Source organism: Elephantulus edwardii, unplaced genomic scaffold (genome assembly GCF_000299155.1).
Source record: "Elephantulus edwardii isolate Elephantulus edwardi_28Jun2011 unplaced genomic scaffold, EleEdw1.0 scaffold00049, whole genome shotgun sequence".
NCBI lineage: Eukaryota > Metazoa > Chordata > Mammalia > Macroscelidea > Macroscelididae > Elephantulus > Elephantulus edwardii.
Window position 1 is genome coordinate 4,837,858 of NW_006399799.1, and position 11,364 is coordinate 4,849,221.

General features: G+C 44.7%; 1 protein-coding gene across 1 annotated transcript in view; it reads right to left on the bottom strand.

Moving 5' to 3' along the window:
* Window positions 1-1,541: 1,541 nt before the first annotated feature.
* The window catches only part of KIAA0319L (KIAA0319-like ortholog), a 190,710-nt gene continuing 180,887 nt past the window's right edge, over window positions 1,542-11,364 (bottom strand). Inside the window, exons 20-21 of the mRNA XM_006886434.1 lie at window positions 10,624-10,715; window positions 1,542-2,017 (exon numbers count right to left, since the gene is read on the bottom strand). Coding sequence (XP_006886496.1) covers window positions 1,830-2,017; window positions 10,624-10,715 — 280 coding nt within the window. The 3' untranslated portion in view covers window positions 1,542-1,829. The remainder of the gene's footprint in view (window positions 2,018-10,623; window positions 10,716-11,364) is intronic.

An 11,364-nucleotide genomic window follows, 5' to 3' on the forward strand; every position in this document is an offset into this window, starting at 1 on the left:
TGGGATGTTCAGAGGTCATCTCCAACAAGGTATCAATTCTTCTGTCATCCCTATTCGTTGTCTAGTAGCTCTCAGATGCATAGCAAGAGATCAGAAAGACTATGGCCTGAATTAGATGTACCTTAATCTTCAAACTGACATCATTATTTCTCAGTAATTTGGACAAGTCCCTAACTGCAAATTTTCCTAGTGCAATGTTTCTCTGTACTTCTTGACTGCTGGTACCAAGGGTGTTAATTGTGGATCCAAGCAAGATGAAGCTGTTGACAGTTTTAATCTCCTCTCCATCATCATGTTGTTGCTGATCAATCCAGTGCTAAGAATGTTTTTTTTCTTGACATTGAGATGCAATCCATACCAAAGGCTGCATTCCTTGATCTTCTGCAACAAGTGCTTCAAGAAATTCTAAAGGTCGTAGCCTAGTTTAGACACATGGAGACAAGTCACCTCTGTGTTGACAAAAGGCATGAGAAGAAAGGATAGAAAAACCTCCCTCTCTTGGCTGTGGGTAGCAGCTGGCCACTGAGAGTGCAGGAGTGGAATCCTGCCGTCCACCTGTGCCAGGCAGGAAGCTGATTATGGGTGCACACACTGCCACATGTGGACACTGAGGCCAGGCCCAAGATTATTTTCCCAGAAGTTCCTGCACAAGGTGAGAGGCCTAAAGCACAGGCCCAAGAGGCAGCACATCCAGCACACAAGTGTACAATTAAATAGCAGGTTTAATCATCTCACAACAGACAGTAGTGCAGCAGTATAAATCCTAAATGATTTTTTAAAAAAGTCTCTCCTCTAAAGCTCCCATTCAACACCCAGATAACCATGGCTGAGGAACCTGTGGTGGGGCCAGAGGGACTTAGGAAGTCTCTGTTTTAAGCAGCTAATTTCCCAAGTCAAGTTTGTCTTTGTCTTCTAATGTCCAAAACCCTATGAGGAGTTGATGCACACACACACACTCACACACACACATGCAAGGAGCATGGAGAGAAGACACAGAGTGCCAAAGGGACCACAGTGAGGCAGTCACACACATGCACTCATGCCAAAATATTCCAGTTAGTTGTGGTCGTCTCCTCTGGGTATAGGGAGTGGTGGCCGGAGCCCTGCAGCAGCAAGTGCTAATCCAAGAAGAGGAGGTGAGACCATCTGTCCAGCCCAGCAGCTCCGATACAACAAACCTCTGCAGCCCCTATGCATCCCTGAAATGTCAGAATCATCTCAGAATTCTGGGCAGATGGAAAAGGGATTGGAGTTCCAGTGCAAAGGGAACCAGAAATCAGGTCTCTCAGCACGGGATGCTCCTTTCCTCCTGGTCCACCAAGAGGCTGTCTGTGCTCCATCCCAGAGACAGCCAGCCGGGGCAGACCACATGTGCGTGCTGGGTGCAAGAGCTTGGTAGTGCTTGGTTCTGTGTTCCAAGCATGGGGGAGGAGGGAGCTCTTAGCAGAACTTCTGGGTCATAGCCAGGCCTCCCTGCCTTGTGGGTGCTCTTGAACAGCCATGCTGCTCGCAGAAGCTGGAGAGGAGGCAGGGAGATGGCTGGGGCAAGGAAGGAGTTTTCAAAACAAGAGGCCCTGAGGTAAGGATCTTCTGGGGCCTATCAGTAGGTTCCAAGAGGAACCTCTTCATTCACAGCTTCTTCAGGGGTTCCTGGAGAATGTCTCTGGATTCAAGTACCTGCAGTTCTGGCTGGGAAGTTAGGGTAGAGTGATCAGCAGGTGCTGGGAGAGCAGCTGCCCACAGACCTGGGAGGTCTGAGAGCCCAACCCGACGGTGCTCTGAGCCCTGGCACTGTCCACCCTCTGCCTCTGAGTAGACAGACCAGGTAGCTACAAGATCTCCTCCCGTGGGTTCCTGGCCTTCAGTGGGGTCTGCCCATTGGGCACAGACCCATTCTGACCATGCAGGAGTCTGCCTTTCTCTCGGTCTGGCCACGTGAAGATGGCATCATCGCTGTCCAGTTCTGACTCAGAGTGCATCAGGCTACTGCTCAGCATCGGACCTTTCTGCTTGATGCCTGCAAGGAAGGTGAGGAAGCCAGCTCAGGGCACAAACATTACATGGTCAAACCATACCTTGTACCCACAACCCAGCCTGAAGAGGGGCACTCCCCCTCTACGCCAGGGCAGATGGGAAGGTTGCCTTCCAAGTCCTCTTCCCAGTCCTGGTGGTAGCAACTGGCTAAGCGAAGTCACAGAATGTAAACTGGTGACCTGCACAGAGGGGTCCAGTGCTAGTTCAACCAACCCTACCTACCTGTTTGCCACTGGCTATGTTGCTTCTCTGAGTCTCAGTTTCCACATCACTATAATAATTCATACTCCACAGGGCTGATGTGGGATTATGTGACTATTTCCCTAAGCACAGGGGCATTTGTTTCATATACTGGTTCTTTCTCTAGCACCTAGAACACAGCATATAGCTGATGCTTGTAAATATTAGCTAAGTGAATGAATAAGAAAATATATATGCGGCACATAACAACAACAAACAACATATGCCTAGCATAAAGTAACAGTTCAGTGTGTGCTATTGCTGGAGAGATTTTAAAAGTAAGTGGGATAAAAGGGTGGAGAGGAAGAAACATCTGATATTAACCCCTGATGTCAGGCATTTCTTCATCTAAAGCATCCAATGATGTCATTTTTCCTTCATCTTTAAAATTCAGAAGGCTTTCTCGTCTCTGAACAGTCTGGTATCAAACAGGAGGCAATAGGAACTCAGACTAGAGAAAGCTCACAGCCACAGTGTCAGGGGCTCAGTGAGTGTGTCAAGTACTAGGAAGCACCCCTGACATGGAGGGCAATGCAGTTTTACGCTTACGTGGATGTCTGCTCGATGGGCTGCCAAGCTCTTGGCTGGCACTGGCTTGATGGTGTGGCAATGGTGGGTGAGAGAAGTCTCCTCTGCTGAGAGTCCTCTGACTGAGGTGGGGATTGCAGAGACAGCCTGTTATGAATTGAATGGTGCCCCCTTCCTTCATATCTATATATATGGTAAGGAGCTGTACTGCCAACCCAAAGGCACACGAGAAGCTCTAAGGAAAGATGGGCAATCTAATCTTCTCCAGTGTGATTTACTGAAAACTTTACTCTGGAAACTTGCTGGAGGGGCAGCTATGGATCAGTTCCTATGTACTCAACAACTATTTATATTTATGCTATAAAATGTAACCTCTAGGATTGTGATTATCATCCCATTCAGGAATGGATTGTCTTTGTTATGCTTCTTAGGCAAAGTTAGTGTTGGATATATTTTTATTTAATCTCTTGAAAGAAAAGTGATTAAACAAATGAACAGAGATAAGGTAAAATAGCAGCCACAACAGATTACCAAGAAAGGAGAAGCTGCAACCTTGCTTGCAGAAAGTGAAAAAGTGAAGAAGATTTGAAACACTTACTGGGGAGGGAAAAAAATCAATATGGATGTTACATCTTAACATCAACAAAACAATCCTCACCAATGGATCAATAGTCAAAATCATGACAGAGAAAGACTGAAGTTGTCAATACTTGGATCCACAATCCACATCAGTAGTCAAGAAATCAAAAGATTGGGCCTCCCTTCTGCATTTTCTTTTAGGGCAGCAGATCTGTCTCTGTAGAGATGTAACTTTGTAAATGTTTATGTAATGTAACTTTATAAATCTTAGATGTAATCTTTACTGTTTCTTCTCCTCCCTGTGCTCTAATAAAAAGCTTTGCTCCAGGAACTAAAGTCTGCTCTCCCAAGAAACACTAGAATTGCTGGGCGCTGTAATATTTTGGTACTTGGCTTAGGGTTAGGGTTAACCCTAACCTCTTCTCTAGTCTTCCACCTAGAATTCTTTTGCCTGTGTGAGAAGGGCACACTAGAGCACTGACTGCATAGTAACATTTTGGTGGCTGAAACCCGGCATAATTCAAGAGGAGGATTTTCTACCATCATCAGGTAAACCCAGACATCAAACTGGATGCATAGCTAGGTACCTATTTCCAGCTGAAGAAAGCAAGTTCTTGATTGGATGGGCCAAGTAACTTGAAATAAATGAAGCTGAAATTGAAAGAGTTCCTAAAAAACCTGACTGCCAGCCTCCTCATCAAAGAAAGAATTTGAAAATACCAAATGGTCTTGGTATATGTTAATTATGGCTTTAAATGGTGTTTTAAGGTTGTGATTTTGACACATTAACCATTTGTTTTTGCTAACAACACTAATTTAAATAATCCTGTCCCAACAACAGTAACAAAAAAGAAATCAAAATACTTATTGAATTGGGAAAATCTATTTTCAATGACCTCTCCAAATGCTAAAGAAGGACAATGCCAGTTTAAAGATGCACCTGACAAACACCTTGGTATTTTCAATTGTATGTATTCTATGCATGTGAAAACTGGACAGTGACTAAGGATGAGAGAAAATTCCTTTGTATTGTGATGCTGGAGAAGAATACCGCATATACCAAGGACTGCCAAAGGAACAAACAGATCTGTTTTGGAAGAAATGCAACCAAAGTACTCCCTGGAGGCAAGGATTTTATCTCATCTTCTCTGGGCATCTTGTCTAAAAGGGCTAGTAGTTGACACGACAGCACGTAACAACAGAACCTGAAGAGACAAGAATGTTCCTCTGGAGCCATCTAAGAAAGCAAGCCTTCCCCAAGGGCCAGCTCCCTGAGTCTGGACTCCTAACCTCCTAAACTGTATCTAAAAGTGTTTGTTAAGCCAATTCACTTGTGGTTTTTCTGTTACAGCAGCACTTTAGGTAAGTAAAGGAGCAATAATGGCATGGTGGCATAAGACACTAGGCTGTTAATTGAAATGTCCGCTGCTTAAATCACCCAAATGCTTGAAGGGAGAACCATGGGCAGTCTCCTCCAGTAAACCTTGGAAACCTGATGGAGAGTCATTTTAAGTAAGAATAAACTCAATAGTGGATGTGGGGGGTTTTGGTTTTGCTTTTTAAGATGACTAAGCTCCCAGAGGCACACGGTTCAAATCCACCAGATGCTCTGCCGGGAAAAGGAGGGACAATCTCCTCCTGTACTAGTCAGATCTGATTTGACAGTACACGCACATACACACACAAAATAATAAAATAATAATAAAAAACTTTAAAAAAAAAGAAAGGAAGGAAAAAAAAAAAGATGACTAAGCAATCAGCTCACCAGAACACCAAAGCAAAGGAAGGGCCCAAAAAGTGCCTGAGAGCTTCCAGCCTCACCACCAATCTTAGTGGCTGCAGAGACACCCCTACCACAAATGTTAATAAATAACTTTAGACAACGTTCAAGCCAACAACAAGATGGTTGTTCAAAATACCACCTCAGAGAAAGCAAAAGTCAGGTGCAGTGGCTGGACTAGAAGTGAGAACTTCCCAAAGGGAAGGCAGGAGCTACACTTTACCTCCTTTCTTACAAAGGTGGTAAGTCAGGTGAGGTGTTTGGGTTTGAACAAGGCATCACCAGCACTGTCTGACAACATTATCCAACAGTCATGCTCTGTCCGCTCTCCTGGCTGCTCTGGTAACCCAAAAACCCATCAGTGTCCTGACACAGAACTTGCTCATCTGTCCCTCCCTGGTGAGCCCTGCTGCAGGCTGTCTGTGGCCTTGGCTTCTCTGGGCTGGAGGTGTCCAGAACCTGACCGTGTCTGTTGTCCTGAGTCAGCTGGGATCACATCCACCAGGGACTCTCTATCTGCCATCCCAGTAATTGCTGAGAAATGCTTGTGCCAACACTTGTGCCCCTAGCCTTGCCTGACCCCTCTCCTTCTCAGTAAGGCAGACCAGAGGCCAGCGTGCTGGACTAATCCAGGATGTGGGGGACAGTGGCCTAGGGAGAACCTGGAAAGCAGCACAAAGCCGGGACTTCTGGAGGGCTGGTCATACACAAGCTCATGTGTAAACTCATCAAGTTATACTCTGTATTTTCATGTATATTAGGTTGGACCACATGTAGTTGCCATTTTTATAGATCAAAGTTAAGTATCAATTTAAAAATTTAAATTCATTAATTTGATTAATTTAATCAAATACAGACCATTTGGGGGGGAAGAGGAACAGACTCAAGCTACTGAAGGTAAACCACAGCCCTGTGGATAAAGTCATCATATTCAAGGACATGTAAATCTGTCTCTGATGCTAAATGGCTGAAGGGACCTCGGAGGGCAGACAACCACCATGCTTCTGGCAACCTTCTGCACCTCAAACCCTCAGAGTGGGAACGCTCTGAATTCCGGATACTCCTCAGCTGGCTCTAGTTGCAGGCATGAAGCTGATCCAGCTTTTTGCCACCGCCCCTCCCCACACTAGCCAGCTTTCCCTCCCTGTCATTCACTAAAAAGCCTGATATGTTATGACTAGGGTTCCTGATTTCTCCTCTGCACTTTAGCTCTGTTTGGTGCCACATTCATCCTTTCTTGTCTTTCCTGCCTGCCTTCTTCTTGTAGTTGTTTGTGTTTGAGTCAGAACCAACCCATAGCTGACCCTCCAGCAGTTTTCAGACAGTAAAGCGCATGGCAGGAAACTGCCCATCCTTCTCCTGCAGAGCAGAAGGTAGATTCAAACCATGTGCCTTTGGGACTGCAGCACAGTTGCTTATCACTAGGCCACCAGAACTACTCCCTCCTTCCTGCCTGGTTGTTGTGTACCGTCAAGTCAGAACGACCTATAACTGATCCTCTGGCAGGTTTTCATGGGAGGAGACTGCCCGTCCTTCTCCCATGGAATAGCAGGTGGCATTCGAACTCCATGGCTTCAGGACTGTAGCGCACTAGGCCACCAGAGCTCCCTCCTCCTGCCTTAGAAGAGTAAATTAATTCTCTAACTTCCCTCTTCCCTTACTTCCTTTTTGCTCAGGAATATCACTTCTTGATGGACTCCCCATTTTCTACATCTCTGCTGCAAATGTGTCAGGAATTTCTTATCAAGGAGAAGCATTGACTTTGCTGTCCCCTCAAATTCCTCTTCTTTTTTTCACTGCTCAACATCTTAAGTTTCCTTTTTATATTTATGGTCTTGATTTCCTTACCACCTTGCTACCTAAATGACCCTTGCTTACTTCTGGTGGCATCCATCATTCCACTCTATCTCTGTAAGTGACCAATGGGAGCCCTCACCTCTTATTCCTTGGCCTCTGCAGTATCAAACGCTGACTGATGACGCACATGAACGAGTCCCTTCCTCCCCATGACGGTCCTTCTTTGCTCTTCAGCTCTGGACCTCTTTTGTCCCTACTCATTCTTCCCACCATTTAATTAATTTTCCCTAACCTAGTCATTGTACCAGAGGGTCCTGATTCTGTCAACAGCACTACCGTCTCTTTATCTGTGGTCGGTTGGTCTCTTTCCTGTCTTCCCATCTTGGATGACACCACACAATTCTGAAGCATCATCACATTCTTTTGAACTATTGTAAAATCTCTTTCAAAATGTCAGCTCTAGCGTAAACGTTTAACCTCTCATGCTCAACTTTCGGAAATTTGGTTTTAGTCAATCCTCTAATCCAACCCTCATCCGTAATCATCCTAAATCAGGCACCTGATCATCCACGTTTCCCAGGAAATGACAGACATCACCCACCCACGGAAATGCTCAAACAGCGTCTCTGAGAATCACCCTTTATGATTCTCTCTCTCACATCCTTTGGCCAACACATCACTGATTTCATCAACTTTTCCCTCATAGTGTATTTTAAGTCAGTTTGCCTCTATTTTATTATCTCTCCATCATAAGAATTTAATCTCTTACCTACTGTTAACCCTTCCAACTCCTTCAAACAGCAGCTACTGCTGTCTTCTAAAAACGGAAATCAAATCACATCATTCATCCCTTAAAAAAACAGCCAGTGGCTCCCCATCGATCTTAGAAGGAAGTCCCCCAGGTCCCAGCTCACCTCCCGGCCTTGTGCTGTGACCCCTTGCTCACCAGCCCTGCACAGTGCTGCCATCTCCCTTCCAAAGACCTTGTTCCTGCCTGAAGCTGGCCCTTCCCTATTTTGCTCTTTCCTCTGAAATGCTATTTCCTGGAGTCTTTACTTGGTGAAGGGAGCTCTGGTGACATTATCTGCAGAGCCGAGCTCCCTCACTGCTCTAGCACTTCATTCAAATCCATCGCATCTCTCAGGCAGAAAAATCGGCAATCTCATCCTTTTCGATTTACAGCCTCAGAAGCCTGCTGGCAGGTCAGCTATGAGACGGTTTGACTCCACGGCAATGAGAGGGAGTTACCTAACTCCCTTTCAGGTCTCACATTAAGTGCTATCCTTAGAAAGATCTTTCCTTATCATGTTTTGTGTATTCGTGAATGTATTTATTTAATGTCGGTGTGACAAAAACTATCCAAGATCAGAATTTTTATGTCTGGTTCACAATATAACCAGCCTCTGCCATAGGGCCTAGCATACTTATTCAATCATTCAATCCTTATTCATAGATGACTGGGATACTGTCTCTGCCCTCAAGATTTCACTGAGTAGTAAGAAAATGGACAAAAAATACATAATTGATTATAATAAATCATTGACTCGTTCATTACTGGAGTAGAGTCAGAAGAGACTCACAGGTGACCCTCCAGTGGGTTTTCAGAGGCTGTAAATGGCTCTGAAGGAGACTGCCCATCTTCTTCCTCCAGAGCAGCAGACACATTCACACCCCTGCCTTTGGGCTACGAGTGCAACTCCAACCACTAGGGCACCAGAGTTCTCTTGAATTATAATTCACTATAATCATTAAGAGAAATGTTCAAAGAGGTATTTAGGAGGAAGATAAACAGAACTTTACCTAGTAGATCAAGAAGAAGATTTAAGACCTTTCTGGATAATGCTAGTTAGAAGAATCACAGAACATCTGGGTCAAATGGCTTAACACAGTCCAAAATGACAATGTTCTACATCCCACTTTACTAAGTATAGGTTGGGGTCTTAAAAGACTAAGTAGTGTTCTAAAGTACAGCTATTGGTCTCTCCCTATCTGGAACAAAGAAGAAAGAAAAGCTGCACTGAAACAATCAGTCCAAAGGATTAATGGAGCATGAGAGCCTCACTTCCACAACCTTGAGGCCAGAAAGACTAGATGGTGCTTGGCTCCACACTGACTATGCTGAAAGGGATCACAGTAGAAAATCCTGGGTAATGTAGGGAAGTGTGAACAAAACTCAAAGACTTAACAACAGCCAGGTCTACTAGGCTACCGTGGACCAGGAAAGCCCTGGGACTATCATCCCTCGTTACACTCCCATGGCTCAATATGCAGCCAAACACCACACGGGCCTACCTGATATTCAGTGGCACCAGGGAGGCACTCACTTCTCAGAATAACCACCAATTATATAAGGTCAAAAGAGCAGCATCTGCCCAAGGTTAAAACTCAGAAGCGGAAGGCCGGAAATGAGAATTATTGGGAAGAAGTGGGACAAGTGTGATTATGGTGAGTGTATTAGAACTAAAGTTTAAAACAAAATGTGTATGAATGGTTGAATGAAAAACCAATTTTCTTTATGCACTTACACTCAAATCACACAAAAAATTAAAAAAAAAAATTAGCAATTAGCAAGGAAGAAAACCCCTTGAAGAAAAAAACCACAAAGGTCATGGGTACAGGACCAGGAAGATCTACCTTCCTTGTGTTGTAAACAGAAAAATCACTGGTAGGTTTGGTCAGGTAGGAGGCCGTGGTCAGACATAACGACCTCGGCTGCAGCGTGGAGTAGTCTTTGCCTTTGGGTCCGTACTGCCCACACGCAGTGCTGTGTTGTGCTCCTCCTCATACCACCTCACAGTGTTCTCCAGCAGCACTGCCTGGTGCAGAGTCCAGCAGCACTAATGTCTTATGACATCTTTTCTCCATGAGACTGAAATTCCAAGTATAGGCTGTGCCTTGGACTCTGTACGACCCCCTACCCCACCCTCTGATGTGAAGCTTTTAAATATGAAAGGTATCTAGTAACTTATAACTAATTTGTATAAAAATAGTTCTACTTGCATAGTGTTTAGAAACAGCTTCACATAGAGTCCTGGTCCCATAAGCATATGACGCCTGGCCTGTGGTAACCATGATAAATGGAAATGGCTCACCAAATGGCCAAGTCTAGCTGAGCACGAGACCACCACTTGCCCTAACTCTCCATCACCCTCACAAAAATTATCTTAGTGCTTATGTTATAGGAAACTGTCACCTAACAATGAGTCCAGTGCTCTTGCACCAGCAGGGAAGTTGCCCACCCACCGGCTCTTTGATAATGAGAGAGGCTGTGAATATGACAAATGACGGAGAAGGAAGATGGGGGAGGCAGGCAGGGCAAAAGGGAAAGAGCAACTTTTCCTCACTTTGCCCTCTGGGCAGCTCAGAAGCTGAACTCCACAGACAGTAAACTTGAGGGTGACAGCAGGCAAAGGAAAGCCACTGGCCTGGCCTCTCTGCAAAGTAAACTGAACACTGAGATAGGAGCCCTAGATCCAGAGCTTGTCATTATGATGCTTCTGCCATTCAGGCCACACTGGACTCCTCACCTAGATCAAGTGAAAAAGAACAATGTGTTTCTTACACCAACAAGTACCCCTACCAGCATACGGTGGAAGGGATAGTGGGTCTTCACAGGGAAATCACATAAACCTGGACAGCTCTCCCGCAGCTCCCAGGGCCGTTACCTGCTCGGGAGTTGGGTTTCAGCTCCAGGCTCTCCTGATCAGTAGCATCTAAGATCTTGTACTTGCTTTTCCTCTTGGGTTTTCCTTTTTGCCTAGAAAAGACCAAAAGCCCCACCCCTGCTTAGGAAAGAGGTTCTCTATGAAATTCAGGTGACCAACCTAGGGGATAGAGCCAGTCATTCTGTGGGGGCCTGTATTGGGGGAGCCTCCTCCCTGCTCAAACAGAATGTGGAAACTGTGGATTATTCTTCGAATGTTCCTTACAAATCCCAGAAAAAGGGAAGGGAGATAGACTATCTTAGCATGGACTGTTTAACTAGTATTAACAGAAACACAAACTAGTTAAAAATATGAAGAAAATGAAAACTCTGTGCTTGAAAGGTACAGAAGGAAAGAAGCATTACACCAAGAAAGTTAACAGAGGTTGTTCAGAAAATGGTCAAAATTTTTAACAATTCATATTTTTATATGAGGTCATACTGTGGATTAAATCATAAATCTGCTACTTCTTAACATGAATGGGTAATAGAGTCTCTGAGCCCAAGTTTCCTTATCTGTAAAATGGGAACGTGCTGTTACACTTTTTTAAAAACATTGCTCCAGGAAACAGCCCAGATGTCCAACCACAAATGAATGGATTGGGAAGATGTGGTAATTCATAAAATGGAATACTACGCAATACGCAGGAGAAATTATTTTGAAAATTACTACCTAACTTGGGAGGGACCGGAGAGCATTATG